This window comes from Eleutherodactylus coqui, chromosome 8 (assembly GCF_035609145.1).
Source record: "Eleutherodactylus coqui strain aEleCoq1 chromosome 8, aEleCoq1.hap1, whole genome shotgun sequence".
Classification (NCBI taxonomy): domain Eukaryota; kingdom Metazoa; phylum Chordata; class Amphibia; order Anura; family Eleutherodactylidae; genus Eleutherodactylus; species Eleutherodactylus coqui.
Window position 1 is genome coordinate 134,396,043 of NC_089844.1, and position 18,971 is coordinate 134,415,013.

Consider the following 18,971-nt stretch of genomic DNA (forward strand, 5'->3'; position numbering starts at 1 on the left):
GACTAGGTCTTCAATATCCAAGCTCTGGAAACCCCTTTAAGCAGGCCATATGTAATGCTTATTTCCATTGGTCAGTTCTGACGGATGGAAATCTGCTCCATTGGTTGGTTTATGCCTCAAAGCCTTTCTTGGTTATTAGAAGTAACATACTGGGCCAATGAACCTATAAGACAATAAAATGGCAAAATATTTCTTGGATATGAACAGTTTCCAGTAGGAAAAACTGTTTCGATAGCTTTTTGTATATGTTCCTTTCCCGATAAGCATTGTGATTGCAAGACTGTCTCAAGACTCTGGTAGCAGCTATCTTCAGCTTTCCTTGTGTATGTCAGCAGCCAGCAGTGTAATGTGCGATTTGTAAATGATTTTGAGCATCTAAGACAATTATTTGTAGTGATGGGTCGTATACTGTGGCCATACAAGGCATGACTTCCGCAGCCTCTCCTTTTCATTCCGCGCTGCCAAGCTGGTTTCATCAAAAGATGTGTAGTTGACTCTGAACTTTCCAGAGAGGTTCCTGTAGAGTCTCTTGGCGGCATTCGGTGATGAGGGGCCTGACGGTTTCTTGGCCTGTCCCAGCTGGATGTCCCTCATCTGCTGCGTCATTTTTGGTGAGGATGACCTACGTAAGAAAAAATATTAAAGGGTAAGAAAATATGTTGCGTTCAGGGACTGATCCTTTAAATGAGAAATGACCACCAAATAAGTAGTAAAATTGTCTGATTAACACAAAGACTTGTAAACAATAGCACATTTCCAGTTTTAGTCACTACCCGAGGATAAGGCTTTGACAAGTAGCTGGGTCTTTTCAGATGTTTAGCAATTAGTAGGGGTTACAGGGAGCCAACCCCTAATTGCTAGACAGAAGAATGAAGGGACTGCAGTGACTCAGAGAACATCTTGGGCCTGTCTCCCATTCACTGCATTGGGCATGTGTATGTCACACGGCACAGATCCTCACTAATGACATGTTCATGTGACGCCTGATGAAGGTCCCAGGCTGGCCCTACAATAGAAGGCAACAATAAAGGGACTTTCAGTCATTACCACTTTGCGTGTTCCATTGCCAACAGCCCCAATTATTATCTGTGGTCTTTTTCTCCTGCATCTTCTCAGTGACGAGCTGTTTAAAGGTGAACCTTTTTTTTTTTGCAGTTTTGGGTTCAGCTTTGGAGACGTTCTTTATCGGTGACTCCAAAGGATTAGGCTGACCCAATGCTTTACACTGTAGACAGAGGTCTTTCTGATTGGCTTTTGTGTATAAGCGCAAAAGAACCAAGATGCCAGTGCGTGGAGAGCTGACCTCCAGTACAGAATGATGATAAACTATAAGCTACAGAGTCACCAGCAAGTAAAGAAGGATTCTCATGTGCCAACCTTAAATGGTCACTGATTTTGCAAAGGACTTGTGTCTTATGTGATAGTCAAGGCGATAACTAGCAAAAATGTAAATCATGTTATCTATCTAAGGGCTATCTATCTATTCATAGCTAAGATAGTGCTATTCATGAATGAATAGCTAAACACTATCTGTAATTGGCTGAGCGCTCAGCCAATAGCTAAGCACTGGCTGCTACTGGCTGAGCGCTCAGCCAATCAGCACAGCCCTTTCAGGAGGCGGGGATTAAATCCCTGCCTGCTGAAAGTGCTGTACAGCAGTGTCGGGGAGCCAGCCGGAGGACGCGTCTGAGCGGCGGAGAGGTGAGTAATTTTTTTAAAACTTTTTTTACATTTATATTATATTATATTTCAAGCCCTTCCCTGAAAATCATACTGCAGGGTTTGCCACAAACCACTGCTTTCAATGGGACCGGAAGCAGCATGCTCCACTTCTTCCACAGCTGTGACAGCTGTGGCAGAGGATTTCTTCATCCCCGTGGTCCCCTGTCCGCTGTATTCTCCATATCTTTTCAATGGGGCTAGCGCTACTGCCGCTGGCCCCATTGAAAAGACTAGCGATATCCCGGTCTTATTCCGGCGTTTTTCTTGCTCTGCGAGGTGAGTGTTTTCACGTGCTCTCGCAGCGCAAGGAAGAAAATATCGCCAGTGGGTGTCAGCCCTAACAATGACATTTTTGTGCTGAAAATTTACTCTAAAGTGCTGGCCAATAGGCGTCAAACTTCCCTCTAATTTGCTCTCCACTGACTGTTGTCAAATGGACTCTGTCCATTTGATGGACAACACTCCCCTCCACAGGAAGTGTTGTCTCATGCTGCCCATGAAAGTCTATGGAAAGAGTAGGGGGAAGGAATGAGAAAAGCAGAGAGACTCACACACAGACCTGCTGCAGCAGCTAACAGTGAGTGTTTATGGTGTTACAACTACTGAAATCACATCTATACTGCTCAGTACTGCTGTATACTCTCCTCCATGCTAGAGATAAGTCAGTGAGCTTAAAGCAACTATTTTAACCTGTCCATATAGAGCTTGAATGGCTGATCACTGAGGCTGTTCTGCCCTCCTCTCATTTCTCCCCTCTAATCTGACTCTGTAGAAACAAGAAGAGGGCCGGCTGCACATGGACGGACTTCCATAGCGGAATCCGGAGCGGGCTCGTGGAGGAAAAATCGCAGTGTGCTCCATTTCAGTGCGGATTCCGCATGGACGTCTTCTATTGAAGTCCCGCGGCCCTTCCGTAATGATTCACTTCACTTCATGGTGGGGCTCCTTCTATGAGCCACAAAAAAATTAGTGATAAGTGCAGGAGAAAAGTCCTGTAATGGACAGACACTGTATTATTTCTATTGTATACACATGGCAGCTTATGATGCAGGCGGCTCACCTAAAAATGAAAGCACGCGTTAACGTTCATTGGCAGCTTAATACGCTTGGTTCGTTTTAATCTTTGTTATAAAATACGAAGCACAGGAAAGGCAGCGTCACAAAACATTTGTTTCACAAGCTTGAGACACATGTATACACAGTTAGGAGATTCTTTGTGCGTGCGGCGCAGGGAGATGACCTCATGAACACATTTATTACACAGCAGTGTCACAACACATCTTATTCTCTCTAGAAATATTATGGTAACGCTGGCACCCCTTAATCTGATGCTCCCATTTGATTTACAGTAGCAGACGGGATAACACGTTTTTTAATTTGTTAACTGTCGTGGTGCCAGACTAGGTGCGGACTGCTCTGTCAGACTGTCTCGCTGAAGGGGAGTTAATAACTCAAACATATCCCAATAAGAACTTGTGTCCCAGTGCAAGAATTCGTTCTGGAGACGTTGCCACTTCAAACCATTTAAATACGGCACTGGGGGAGACGTGTGAGAATTCCTCGACTGTCTCCATAGGAAACAGGCCTATAATGTGGCCTATACTCTACGGAATGAGTCCGGGCTGCCCGTCTAGGGAAAATATACTAGGCTGCCACTTATAAGCCATCACCCTGGTGGCCCCTGCTGCGGATCAGCACTATATAAAGCACCCAATAATGAAGTTTTACATTGACCATGCTAATTGTAGAAGCCATACCCAGTCTGGGGAACAGGTGGCAAATAATCTGGCTTATTACTGTATATTTTAGTGCTCAGATTGCCTTTCTATGGATGTCCTTTTCCAGTAGAGCTGAGATAATTCTCCCTCTCAGACATTGGCTGCCGTCTTGTTCTATACCCTGGCTATTTCCTACACCCCTCCCTTCTCTTCCCTCGTGGCCAGTACAAGTTCATTCTAAATATGGCTACTTTCATTCTCCAGGGTGAAACTTGAACCTTGGCACCAGGCTGACTGGAATCGGCACAGGGTCGGGGTTACAAGGACCACACATTCCCAGTTTCTACACTCCCCTGGCCCGGCTTATAGCACTGTGGGCCCCCTCAGGCCATCACAAAAGGTAATTCCACATCTTAAGTTTATATATAGTTTTGCATTCTATATACAATTCAGGCCTTAGCAGGGTATAGCAGATAGCAGTGGTCATGCCTCAATACAAAGCCATATACCACTAGTAGGCATATATCACTGCCCCAATATACCACGAAAGCCGGTATTTATAATGTTATGTAACTAAAGCTTATCTGCCGTATAATGAAAAGTTTGGCATCCCTCTGAGTTTCAATATTTTTTTTGCAATTTCCAATTTCTTTGCTTTCTGTCAGTGAACAGGAACATTCAATGTTAATTAAAAACTACTTCCGTTCTGGTCTGAATCAGATCCATGATGTAAGGCGATGTTCACACCGATGGAATCCACATTGGATTTTCTTGCGCAGAATTCAGCTCAAAAACCAAAGAAGAAATCCGCAGCTAATCCACTGGTATATCCAAGGAAATGCATGTGGATTAAGACCTTTCCAAGGTGCAAATCCATACGTGGATTTCTTGACGCAGGTTCACAGGAATTGGTGTAAGATCCGCATCAAGAAGTGACATGTCACCTTCTTATTTCTGCACACGGATTTCCAATCCTTGTGCTGATTTTTTTTAAAGCAAATCCGGTATGGAATCAGTACAAAATCCACATCAAGCAGTGACATCTCACCGCTTTTTTCTGCAAACGCATTTCAAATCCATGTGCGGAAAAAATCCACAATGTATATACACCATAATGGGCCACGGATCTAAAGCAAAACTGCATCAAATTTCTGGCATGTGAACAAAACCCAAAGGTACGGTATCTACACATGGCAGAAATGTGCCGCAGATTTGGCATGAAACCCACATAACATCGGCGCCAGTAAAGTGTCTCATTCATTCTATCCCTAAATTAATGGTGTTGCGGACGAGGTTTTATGATTAATTCACGCAATTCCTTACACCCACCCATCTGTGTGTGGCGTCCACCTGATTGGCAGCACCTCCGTCGTCCAAAGGTCATCTCTTGCTCACGGCCATATTGGACCATCTCAAAATCTTAGGCACCAGCTCAGGGTTGCTTCATCCATGTTTTCTTCTTCATACTAGTCATTCCTTACAATGGGGATCTGTGCTGTACTTTATATGGGGCGGATTTCAAATCCACGCGTGAAAATAAAATAAAAGTGACATGACCGTTCTTGACACGGATGGCGCATCAGGAATTCCCGCATTGACAAGAACTAAATCCGCTGTAGAAATACACGTCTTATGGTGGGGTCTTCTGCTGCGCCTTCAGAATCTGCCTGGGAAAACCCAGTATAGATTCCGCCACGTGAACTTACCCTAAGAGAGGTACCAAATACATATGTCTCAAAATGTAGCCTTGTAAGCCGAGTCAGTGTGCAGAAGGAACAATCTCGTATCTTGGGGTACGAAGAAGGAGGCTGTTTTAGGTGTTTCTATGGCGATGCGAGCTGCCGGAGCAGCTGATTAACATTCAACGAGGCAGCTAGGGACATGCATGGAAGTAATGTTATGGGGGCCAGAGTCTGACCCCATAGAAAGTGGTAAATAAGGCTCATTAGCATCCCTCTCCTGCAAGCCTCAAGGACGGGGAACCTATTTCAAGAAACAGAATATGAGGATAAATGTATGCTTTCTCTGTACTAATCCTTCCCTTTAGCTTCTTCTAAACCGAGGGCTTGTTGTGCATGGAGGGAATACACGCTGCCGCACACCCGGACTCTGCCGATGGCTCTGGAGATTTCATTTTCTTTCGTTTTCCATGTTACTTTCGATATATATAAAAATTCAGGAAGCCTGCAGTTTTCACACTGGCCATTGAGGCTCAGAGTCTGGCACTTCCGGTTTTGTAAAAATAAAAACCTTTAAGCCAGGGGTGTCAAACTCATTTTCAACGAGGGCCACATCAGCCTTATGGTTGCCTTAAAAGGGCCGATTCTAATTGTAAGACAGTAAAGTAAAAGTGAACCCCGTAGTGGCCATTCTGCGCATACGCCCACACAGACGCACACCATTCTGCGCATACAGACGCACACCATTATGCGCATACACCCGCACACCATTCTGCGCATACGCCCACACAGACGCACACCATTCTGTGCATACATATACACATATGCACACAAGGACGCTTCTGCATTTTGATACACATTTTTATACTTACCTGCATCTAATGTGGTCCCACTGGCAGGTATACCGGCTGCTCTCAGTCCTTCTTGGGGCCCTCCTGCATACTTGGGCCCCTGATGTTTCCCAGGCCTGCAGCCATGAACAGAGGGAGGGCCGGTGAGAGGAGGTCAACGCTAACCAGGTTCTCACCCTGCAGCTGCTCCTCCTCAGCCTCGCTCTTCCTGCTGCAGAGATCATGTTCTCTGCAGTCTTATTCCCTCCTCCGCGGCTGTTGTCAGTGTGCTATCGGCACTCCTCTATTACTGTCTGCACTAGACAGTAGAAGCCGATAGCTGATCGACTACTGACATCAGCACGGAAGGAACTTGCTGCACAGCCGGCGGGCCACAGAAAATGAGGCGGCGGGCCGGATTCGGCCCGCGGGCCTTGTGTTTGACACCTGTGCTTTAAGCAGTTATCTGATTACCATCACAGGCAGGATTACACTGACAGGTAACACCTACATGTAGAGAACATGGGATCAACCATTCACAATAGGTGATGGTCACAGCTCACTTCCTCCCCCTCCCTGCACAGATTAGAGAGCATGCTCATAACACTATTTATAGAAGTCAATGAATAATATCTGTATGTGGCAGATGTAAAGTATTTCTGAATGCTGTTAGCTGCAGTTCAGGGAAGAAGGCCACCCCCATTGTAATGTACAGAGAAAATCTTCAGTTAGAAAATAAAAACAGATTATAAAACGAGAATATGTTTTACCGTGACAGTACGGCATTGGAAAAGCTGTTTCCTCCCACATTGATGGCTTATTGTAAGCAGAATGCACATGGGCAGAGGAAATACATGCCACCATTACACACTAAATGGGAAACCACTGGGTAACGCTGACATGGAGAAGGGCTTGGGGGCGGGTTTTTTAACTGTAAGCTGAATTGGAGCAACCAGTGTCAGGCAGCTGCTGCCAAGGCAAATAGGATCATGGGGGGCATCAAAAGAGGTCTAGGGGTACATGATGAGAACATTGTTCTTCCTCTTTACAAATAACTGGTCAGACCACACATGGAATATTGTGGACAGTTCTGGGCACCGGTACTAAAGAAGCTCGAGTGGTACTAAAGTAATACAAGGAATGGGCGGACTACAATACCCAGAGAGGTTTTTAAAATTGGGGTTATTTAGTTTAGAAAAAAAAATCGATGTGAGCTAATAACTATATACCGGTATATATATATCCAGGGGCAATACAGAGATCTCTCCCATCATCTATTTATACCCAGGACTGTGAGTGTAACAAGGGGGCGTCCTCTACGTCTAGAAGAAAGATGGTTTCTACACTAACATAGAAGGGTGTTCTTTACTGTAAGAGCAGTGAGACTATGGAACTCTCTGCCTGAGGACGTGGTGATGGCAAATTCGATAAAGAGTTCAAGAGGGGTCTGGATGATTTTTCTTGAGTGATACAATATTATATGTTGTAATCATTAATAACTTCAGAAGAGTTGTTGATCGTGGGATTATTCCAATTGGCAGATTTCAGTCAGGAAGGAAATTTTTTCCCTAAATGGGGAAAATTGGCTTCAACCTCATTGTTTTTTTTTTGCCTTCCTCTGGATCAACATTGGGGGTTAATAAACAGAAGTGGATGGACATATGTCTTTTTTCGGCCTTAAATAGTATGATACTATGAATATTAAATAAACACAACTGATATGTGTTACACCTAGTGCAGAAACTGAGAGGACAACATAAAGGAGAAAGCACGTAGTAGTGATACACAACAGAAAGCCACCACCGTGCTATGTCCACACAGTGAAGGCCCACATAAACCTTGAGCAACTGTCGGACAAACGTTCCTTTATCTAACCACTGTTTACTCCGGTTTCCCCATACGCATGACAGTCAACCGGGCTTTCATGTGTTTAGGGAAGCAAGCCACAGCCAGACACCTCTGACCCCAGTTGTCCCCTGAGGAACTAAAGGATCAAGCATTGAAATCCAGCGTCCCCGACCCTTCGTTCCCTCAACATCATCTGTTGGAGAAATGTTGGGCCGGTCCCATACATATCAGAGAGCCGTCCGGTCTGAGAGTTTTGCTGGGTTTGGATGATTAAACTCTAATCTGTATGAGGGCCTTAAGAAACAACATTCTTGAGCGGGACTGGTCCCTCAACCATTGCAGCTGTTACAACTGTTGTCACACCCATTCCATAAGCGTCCACTATACAGTAAAGTGTCCAATGTATAACAGGAATACTTCCATTGAAGGAGAACTCACCACCTCCCGTGGTAACCTGTTCCACTCATTGATCACCCTCGCTGTCAGAAAGTGTTTTTTTTTAATATCTAATTTGTGTTTCCTCCCTTTCAGTTTCATCCCATTGCTTCTAGTCTTTCCTTGTACAAATGAGAATAGGGCTGATCCCTCTGCAGTGTGACAGCCCTTCAGATATTTGTAGACAGCTATTAAGTCTCCTATCAGCCTTCTTTTTTGCAAGCTAAACATATTCCCAGATCCTTTAACCATCCCTCATAGAACATGATTTGCAGACCGCTTACCATCTTGGTAACTCTGAACTTGCTCCAGTTTGTCTATGTCTTTTTTAAAGTGGGGTGCCCAGAACTGGACACAGTATTCCAGATGAGGTCTGACTAAGGAAGAGTAGAGGGGGATAATGACCTCTATTATCTAGACTCTATGCTTCTCTTAATACATTCCAGAATTGTGTTTGCCTTTTTGGCTGCTGCATCACACTGTTGACTCATGTTCAGTCTATGATCTATTAGTATACCCAAGTTACTATATTTTCTCATAGTGAAGCTACCATTGATCTATCCAAGTGCAGATTTTGATAAAGAAACTACATCAATGTAAATCTATAGGAAATCATTTGTAGTTCTAGCTTCCCCCAACATCTTATAAGACCCACCTTCCCATTGTCTTGCTAGGAACCAGTATGGTAATGTGTAAAAGCTATAACCATCCTAGTTACTTTGTCTGCCTTTTGAATTTTCATAATGCCATTGCTCTCAACCCTCTTAGTATCTAAGCTACTCAATAGTGATATTCATGATGATTCAAGGACGTTATACTGAATAGAGAATACATCTGTAATAACATTCATACAGGAGCACAATTGTAATAACCTGCTCCACCACCATGATCCAGAGGTAATGGTTAACTGCTTGTGTATCATACTGGTAGACTCTTTACTGGAGTATTAATCCTATTATTTCAGCCTTTGAAATGGCAGTATACTACCTATCTCTACTGTCATAGTCATGCTGGAAGATTTAAGCTCTGAAGTCTGCAGCAATGCAGAATTGTGAATACAGCTCTGGAGTATACAATGCAGGCTGTAACTCAGAATCAGTACAGGATAAATACTGCAATGTATTGAAAATGGATTCAAGTTTTAAACATTCATTACATCCTACTTTTAAAAAGCGTTCTTCCCCTTTAACACCCTCTTGACATTTGCTATAGTTGTGTGATGGAAGTCAGAAGAGAGTGCATGGAGTAGACTCAGGAGATGAGTCTGCGCCAGACACAGCAGGTGCCGGCTGTCTTATACAGCTGACACCTGCCTGCAATGGCTGGAATCAGAGATGACTGATTTTGTCTGTTTAACCCCTTAGATGCCACAGTCAAGAGCAACCATGGCATCTATGTGTTTAAACAGAGGTAAGGGGCACCTACAACCCGATCGCCAGGCTCCAAGCAGTTATGAAGGCAGCCGGGAGCCTAAGCATGAGGCTTGCCATGTACAGATGCCTGTTAGTACCAATAAAAGCTTCAGTTCACCTTGCAAAATACAAGCCTTGATATAACCATGAGATAGAAAAATAAAAACACATATGGGTCTCTGAAAAGAGCAACTCAAAGCTAATTTTATTTTAATTATTTTTTTTATTTTGTAAAACTAGTAAAACATAAAAAGCTATAAAAATTTGGTAGTGTCTAGAGATGAGCGAGCATACTCGCTAAGGACAATTACTCGATCGAGCATTGTCCTTAGCGAGTACCTGCCCGCTTGGAAGAAAAGGTTCGACTGCCGGCGCGGGTGAGAGGTGAGTTGCGGCAGTGAGCAGTGGGGAGCGGGGGGGAGAGGGAGAGAGAGATCTCCCCTCCGTTCCTCCCCGCTCCCTGCCCGCCGCCGGCAGCCGAACCTTTTCTTCCAAGCGGGCAGGTACTCGCTAAGGGCAAAGCTCGATCGAGTAATTGCCCTTAGCGAGTATACTCGCTCATCTCTACTAGTGTCATAATTGTACTGACCCGCAGTAAAAAAAGTGAACATGCCATTTTTACTGTACTTAGGAAGCCTTAAAAACACATAAACCCCCAGTGGGAGTGCACGTTTTTCTGTTCCAAAGCACTATTCTTTAAGTTTCTACATACATTATATAGCACATTAAATAATGCCATTTAAGAATTCAACAAAGAACGAGCCCTCATACGGCCATGTCAATAGAAATAATGAAAACGTGATGGCTAGAGGAGTTCAAGAACTTTTTTATTTGGGACATCAGAAGCTTTCCCTTTAGTTTGTCCTTATGTGTTCTGTAAGGCCTTTCTATACACGGAACATTTTCCATTTCACAGCAATTAGCAATGCGATAAAAATAACAATATACACTATTCCTGTCTAAGAAAGAGAATCAACCGCACAATATTAAACCCCTCACAGCCCCAAATATGTACCCCTAAAAGCTCCTAATATTAACTAGACATCAGCATGAATGGTATGATTCATAGATTATCTTGCTACATTCCCAGAATGCCATCCTCTCTTATGTCCCTACCTACAGCAGGCAAATGTTTACCTTGTCTATGGCTGGAGCCAGCCTGGATATAATATACAATCAGCTTTATCCCTTCTATATTTAGCGGAATGTCATACAAAGCGAATATAGAGAAAAAAAAAAGAAGAAAACCACAGAGGCGTAATGCATGAAAATAGTGGTTGACACAGTGCAGAAGAGGCAATAATGCAAGGCAGGGCATGATGGGAGTTGTAGTCCCACAAGCTGGCGAACCACAGGCTCCAAGCTATATTGTATTTGTTGGAGCCGTGTCTCTATTATAGCCCACAGCTTGTCTTTCTACACAATTGATTCGAGACTCCCTCATTCATCACTGCAGAGTGTGTGGTCACTTGTCATTGTGCAATGGCCAGGGTGGTACTCTGTGGAGTAAGTTTACATATGACCAGGGAGTTGGCCTCTGGACTGTTTTTCATAGAATAGAGAAAACCCGTTGTCCTAGGCAATGTAAGAACATCAAAAATGACAAGTTTTACAACACGCTACAAGGAGGATGGGCCATGAGCGCCCCCTACTGCTCTGCGGTTGTAATCAGTGCAACATTAGAGTAAAGGGACAGCACTATGGAGTGTAGTGATACGGGTCTCCTGTCCAGGAATTAGCTACGTTTGTGCTCACAGGCATGGCAATTTGTGTTAATTAGTGCATCTGTGGCACGTTAATGAGGATTAAAGTAATGGAGCAGTTTTTTAAAAATAATTTCTCCTATCTGCTATTGAAGGAGGAGTAAAAAAGGGTAACTTGGGGGCTCCTGCGTACTACGTATTAACGCCTGTAATATACTGATCAGTAATGTGGAGTCCATCGCTTGTCCCATACGTGTCTCTGATTTTATGGATCAAATACATTTTAATATAAGAATGCTAAAGTTAATATCCTGGCAAAGAACTATTAACATATTAACAGAATGAAAGCAATTTCTTAATACATGGAGTCTAGTGTGGACTAGGGTGACAGCCCAGCCCACGTGATTCGCACACTGGCGCATGCTCAGTGTCATTTTGGTGCTGGACACCAAAGTGAGCACTTCTCTCACGGTGTGGGGATGGAATGGTCGGCTGGGAGGAGTCTCCCACCTGGCCAATCAACACCTGTCTGTATGTATTTATCCTGGCTCCTCCTCATGGAGGACGCCAGTTATTTTTCCAGTCTGAAGGAGTTTCTGGTCACATTGGTAGCTCCAGTCTTGCTGCATTGTCAGATAAGTCTGTTTAGGAGTGTTGTAACAATTATTTCCCGACTATATTGCTATTGTCACTTGTGTGTTTGTTTCCATCTATACTGTATCTTTTGATATATTTTCTGCAGCAAAAATTATCCCTGTTTTCCAGCTAGAAGTCATGGTCGTCTGAAATTCCTGATGCGGGGTTGCCCTTATCAGGGCAAGTGCTCCACTTTTAGGTAGGGACTCATGGCATTGTTAATTAGGGACAGATTTCCCATACAACCACTTTTGGTTTCGTAATTCATATTTTGTTTTCTCTGCGTTAGGGCTCCTGTCCACAGGCGATAGTTTATTGCGTGATAAAGAAAGCGCAGTGTCGGCGTCCACGAGGGGAGAATCATAGCGATTCTCCGCTTGCGGGATTCAAATCAAGGCATGCTGCGATTCTCCGCTTTTTTATCAGATAGGCTCAGCACGGAAACTTGACAGCTCTCCCCCCTGCGGAATATTGCTAGCGATATTCCGTCACGGCCGTGGACAGGGGGCCTTAGTAAACTGTGTGTATATCCATCTTTTTAGGACAACTAATTACATGCGATCAAGACAAGGTGTTTCGCTTCCAGCGCAGACATAACAGCGTTTCTCAGGGAAGTGACATAGGAAGATAACAAAGTATCAAAGTGAAGAGCTGCAATGACACCTACAGTTTGCAAATATTGTAATCCAAAAAAGTATCAGTAATGTTATGTAATTATCCGCAAGTTTAACCAACACATGGCAAGGCCAACAAAAAATACAATGCTGACAAATAAGACATATGCACTGATAGAAGAAGACAAGGAAAACACAAAAAGGGGGGACATATGGTAAGGGGACCTATGATAACTGAGACCAGCTATGTCATCTGATAATGAATGAGGTGATTACAGTCCAGTAAGGGGTTGCTGTTAGCTCAGAGGACAAAGTTAATGGAGGCTCACAAAGAGCTCCAAGTCACAAGAGGCCGAATTTATGACTTGATTTGCTGAGAAGCAATCAAATAATGTGGCTAAGCGCATCTGTCCACATGGAGCAAGAGGAAAGGATTGAAGACCTCCACAGTCTTGGTATAGCCAACAGCACTGCCATAATAAAATGTCTAAGAAGACCTTTCTTCACCCAGTAGAAGAGACAAGAGAGCTGTTTCCGGACTAGTTTGAATGGATGCAGAGTTTAAAGATGTCTTCCAATAGGAGAGCCAGACCTAGACATGACTACCAGACGTGTGTCACTGTACCACCCACCATATTATAACACCAGCATATGGAGAGCCCATAGGAAAAAACGGCGTAGTAGGACGGAGTCCTGTACCACCTAGACACCATCTTAAAATGTGTCTTGTAATTTACATGAGATTGAGATCTTGTATGATAAGAGTGTAATTGTGACCCATTCTTCTTCAGAAAAGGATTTCCATAGATCTCTCTCCCATGCCAATCAGCATTTAATGGGGGGGTCAGTCTCCCTATCCCCAATCAGCAATCCATACATGGCGAGGAGGATCAGCCTGGGTGTACAGAGATTCAAAGGGGACAAGATCATTTAATAGATTACTCGCAGAGTAAGTGCTTGGAGAAAACTTTGCATTTATCTATATGCTAACCAGGACGATCCTCCAGTTGGGACACTACTCCCAGGGGTACGTGCCTCTGATGGCATACTAGAGAGGTATTCTCCACTAGATACCCTGCTCACAGAGACACCACATAGTGCTGCACAGGTTCATATGTACAAATAATCAGATATCAAGCACCTGAAATAAATTATTATCCATCAATTGATAAATATTGTGAATGGGCCGATGCTATAATACCAGGAATTTTGGTACATTTTAATAACTTTGACAGAATTTGATCCTGAATAATGATATTACATTTATTTACAGAGATATGAAGATCCGGGAGTTGTATAATCGGATGACAGAGGCTGGATAAACTGAGGTACGGATGACAGCACAGGGAACAGACAGCACTAATGTGCACATAACCTAGTTTTAATGAAGGGATTGCATAGTGACTATACATACTAGACATATTTTAGTTTAATTAATCACCATTTGTTTGCATTTTATTTAGGTTTCAAGTTTTAGACCCTGTTCATACAACATTATGTTAAATAGGAGCATTTAAAAGGGTTGTCCACTGTTATCTAAACGAAGCTTAAAGGGGTTACATGAGATCAGAAAGAAAAGAGTCTGCATTTCCTTCAGAAATGGCGCCACTCCTGTCCGTGATCTGCCTCTGATACTGCAGTGAATGGGTAGCTGTCTTTCAAATCTCAATAAGCACTTTAAAGGGGTTTTACAGGACTAAGGTATTAATGACCCATCTTCAGGAAAGTCATCAATATGTGATCAGTGGGAGGTCCACCACCCAGGAACGCCGCTACCTATATGGGTCGTGTCGCTTGGATGAGTGCAATGGCCTCTTCTAAGGCCAGTGATATTATGTTCATTTGTCATGTGGCAAATCAGCAGATCAGTCTCACTCAAGTAAATGGGATTGAGCTGCTATACCAGGGACAGCCACTATGTGGGCTGCGGCCTCTTTAAACAGCTGATCGGCAGGAGTCCCGGGTAGTGGATCAACACTGATATGATATTGATGACCTATCCTGAAGAAAGGTCATCAATATCCAACTCTCTGAAAAACACGTTAGTCATAATTCACTTTCAAGTCCTCTTCTTGCTGTCAGTGAATAGACACATCCTTGTTTATGTGTGGAGTTCCATAGTTTGAGTATGCAAAGTTGCAGAACTTTTTATTCTGCAATTACATTTTAGTTAAGTACTGCCGTAGAACATCTTTCAGTGGGCTATCCCAAGACAAGTTATTTAGTTTTCTTTTATAACCCATCAATGAAAAAAGAGTTTGGGTTTTGTGAACCCCCTCCCCCCCCCCTCCCCCCCCCCCCCCCCCACACTGTTGCCAAAAGTGAGGGATCCCAATCCTCATTCTCAGCTGGAAAGAAGGGTGAGCATGCTTTGGGATTTTTGGAGCCGATCATGGGACAATTCCTTCAAATTTTGTTAATCATGTCCACTTATGGATCAATATGGAAAAAATGCAGAATTAGTAGAAATCAGATATTCAGAACATTACTTATGTGGAAAACAGAAGCTTAATCCACATTCAGATTAAGAAATGGGAATATCAAAGCCTTTGAAGATCTGATCACCATTGAGCTTCCTATTCCTATGCCTGTACCACGCATTCAAAAATACAGGGCCCTTTTGGTTATTCTCATAGAAAGCCTTCCACTAATCAATACTAATCTGTTGAGAGGTCATATAATTAGAGATGAGCGAACGTACTCGGTAAGGCCGATTTCGCAATCGAGCACCGCGATTTTCGAGTACTTCACTACTCGGGTGAAAAGTACTTGGGGGCGCTGTGGGTGAGCGGGGGGTTGCAGAGGGGAGTGGGGGGGAGAGGGAGAGAGAGACAGCTCCCCCCTGTTCCGCGCTGCTACCCCCCGCTCCACCACGCCACGCCCCACAGGGCCCCCGAGTACTTTTCACCTGAGTAGTGAAGTACTCGAAAATCGCGGTGCTCGATTGCGAAATCGGCCTTACCGAGTACGTTCGCTCATCTCTACATATGATGCTTAGTGCTCTATCTAACATACAGGAGAAGCACAGCCAACCACATGTGATACCATCTCCCTTATTTGCTTATTACCCAGAGGAGCATGAATGGCCCTATAAGTCTCCTCACTCACCTTCTAGGTGCTCTCTGTAAGGAGAAAAGATAGTGTTCCTGACCCACATTTGTGGAACATCACAGGGGCCATATTACCTGATTTTCCCGCAGCCGCAGGACATCCAGCTCTGCATGTTTCTCCATGAAGATCTGGTGAGTACCTGCGCCACACTAAAAAACTACTAAGAGTATACAATAGACTTGTGAGGACAGGTACAACCACAGACTGCAACGATGAAGAACTCTTGTTCTTGGAGCCTTAGCTTTGTGCTTAAGGCATGATGTGGGCACAGCTGGTTTATCCAGTGCTGGAATATGTGGTCGAATCAAGTCTTCACATTCAGTTTTCATTCTGGAAAATCCAGTTGATGCTCTGAAGATGAGAACTACAACTCTAAGGGGTGGAGGAATAATCTTTGCTCTGGTCACACTGGAGTCATGATGGATGTGAGGGATCCATTCTGATCCAAAATGAGTCAAATCCCATTTATAACGCGTCCATCAGGTGTTTGCTTTCAATACTGGATGAATGCTCCGCGATTCTGACCAGTCTAAGTACAATGGAAACCTGATGGAAAAGAACTTCAAACTTCCTTCAGACTTGCTTTAGGGTGGCTTCACACCCGAAAATAATCAGTACCTGTATAAAAATAAAAAAGTAGAATACATCACCTTAGTAGCTCTGTCATCTCCATTGCGTCTGCTTGCAGGTCCCGTCACTCTTCTTCTGGCCAGGGATTGAAAATCTCCGCCTCCAGAAGCGCTGCCCCATATTGGCTGAGCGCTGTGACCAATCAGAAGATTGATAGCTGAGTGCTGCCTCTGATTGGTCACAGCGCTCAGCCAATCAGAGGCAGTGCTTCAGGAGGCGGGGATTTTCAATCACCGGCCAGAAGAAGAGCAGAAGAAGAGTGCTGGGACCTGCAAGCAGACGCAACGGAGATGACAGTGCTACCAAGGTGATGTATTCTACTTTTTTTATTTTCTACAGTTACTGATTATTTTCGGAGAGTGAGGCTTATATTTACTGTCACAGCAGTGGCAGGGGATCGCGGTCCTCACGCGTTGGATGTGATCACAAAAAGAATGGACATGCCGTGATTTTGCTTTAACGCTGGATCGCAGAAGTTAAAACATCACAAATGTGCATGGAGCCTTTGGCTTCATAATTTTGGGATTTCTCGCAGCCTCGCAGCGCTGGGAAATCGTGCGATTCCCTCGCCAGTGTGAACCCACCCTAATATTGATAAATCTACTCATGTGTCACAAAAAAACATCAGCACATGAGACAAATAAAGTAACTCCGACTAATTTACCAGCTAGGTTCAGACAGATTGCTAAATTTGACTAAGACCCCCTTTTCTAGAAGGTGCAAAAAATGTCTAGAACACATAATTAAGTTGATGCACATCATGTATTCCCCTTTTTTTCATTTATGATGACCCTGTGCCATATTTTCGGTTACACCCACATATTCAGCTCAGATAGGATGGGGAAAGTGGGCGGAGCTTCAGAGTTACATGGAGCGTGACTCAAGTACTTTTCTAGATCATCTGACCTGGTGTTGTTTTTCGTTTACAACAGATTTTCCAAGATAGCGTGTGGCTTATTGATGAATCTGGCGTACCATCGCCTGATGAAAAGACTGGCGCACTGATTGTAAAGTGTCCCAAATAATAGTAAACCTCCCCCAAAACAATGGCCTTATTTATCACAACTATCTAACATTAACCCATTAGTGACAGACAATACACCTTTTTACTGACTTCACCAATGGGTTTTAGGCCTGCACATACATTGTCTTATGGATTATTCAGACAACTATATTTACACAGGAATTAAAAAAAAAAAAAAAAATCGCACAAAAAAACGCGACTATGCAATGCATTGGTTTTTCAATTGCTTTATTCAGATGAACGATTTTTTGACGCGCAAAATAAACGCGCGGGGAAAAGAATAGCAGTTAAGCAACGTTTTTGGTCTCGTTTTATACGCCGCGTGAAAAGACAAGTCTTGTCCTATCTTTTGACATGATACGCAGCAAGCTCCCATAGACTTATATGAAAGCTGGAAAAAATGGACGCAGAGGGAGTTACCCTGCATACAACGCTGGGAAAAGAAGACAGCTGACCCTATTTAAGCAGTATTGCACATTCCGAGGGTTTCTGCTGACCGCTGGTTTTCATCGCTTCTACAGCGGTCTGTGTGAATGGCTTGAAATACGCGACTAAAGATCAGGACTCGATTGCAGCAAATCTTCATTCATGCGAATATACGGCAAGTAAGGGTGAACATATAAACGCCTCTAGTCATGTGAAGGAGGCCTCAGGCAGTGGATTGGCTGACTACTGACAGCCAGGCTTCTGCTCTAACTGGCAGGAATAGATAAACCTGAGATTCTGGCAGTTTAACCCCTTACATGCCACCCACAATCAATAACTGAAGCATATAAGCAGATGACAGGACAGGACTTTTTCTGTCACCCCCACAGTGCAATTGTAAGGTACCACTGGGTTCCCATCGAATCCGGAAGCCTGACAATAACTCAGCCTCTTACGCCCAGCCTACGGCAAAGTCTCATAGGCTGCTGTCATAGGCTTAGTAGAATGTATTACATAAGTAATGCAGTGTACTTTTCTAGCGATCGAATGATTACATCTTTACGTCCCCTTAAGGAAGTAAAAAATAGCGGAAAAAAGGTGAATACAGTTTAATTTAAAGAAAAAAATCCAGTAAAAAAACCCTTTTCAAATGCATAAAATACCAAAAGAAATTGTGGAAAAGCAGAACATAATATGTATTATCACGTTCGCAACGACCCAGACAATGAAAAAATTATTTTATTTATCACGCATAGTGAACGCTCTAAAGATACTTTAAAAAAATACTGCCAGAAATGCTATTTTCTTCCCCCAAAACATAATGAAAAGCAATCCAAAAATCACACGTACCTCAAAATGCTACCAATAAAAACTACAACTCTTCCCACAAAAAACAAGACCTCACAGACCTCCGTTGCCCAAAAAATGACAATGTTCTGGGTCTTAAAATGCGGCGATGCAGATTCACTTGTTTTTCTTCAAAAACATGTTTTCATTGTGCAAAAGTAGTAAAATATAAAAAAAATCTATATAACCTTGGTAACACAATAATGTGGCTGATCCAGATAAGAATGTTATCATACCGAATGGTGAATGCTGTAAAAACAAAACCCCAAAAGAATGGCATAATTTCTGGGTTCCATCTCCCACCCGAAAAAAATTGAACAAAAAGTTATAAAACACA

General features: G+C 43.4%; 1 protein-coding gene and 1 long non-coding RNA gene across 2 annotated transcripts in view; one reads left to right on the top strand and one right to left on the bottom strand.

Annotated features, from left to right (window-relative positions):
- LOC136576846 (ankyrin repeat and fibronectin type-III domain-containing protein 1-like) overlaps window positions 1-18,971 on the bottom strand; it is a 236,364-nt gene that overhangs the window by 54,447 nt on the left and 162,946 nt on the right. The window contains exon 5 of the mRNA XM_066576445.1: window positions 421-622. Coding sequence (XP_066432542.1) covers window positions 421-622 — 202 coding nt within the window. The remainder of the gene's footprint in view (window positions 1-420; window positions 623-18,971) is intronic.
- Window positions 3,743-17,469, top strand: LOC136576847 (uncharacterized). Its single transcript, XR_010786412.1, has 4 exons — window positions 3,743-3,840; window positions 12,113-12,182; window positions 13,871-13,925; window positions 17,271-17,469. It is a non-coding gene; the product is annotated as an uncharacterized lncRNA (long non-coding RNA).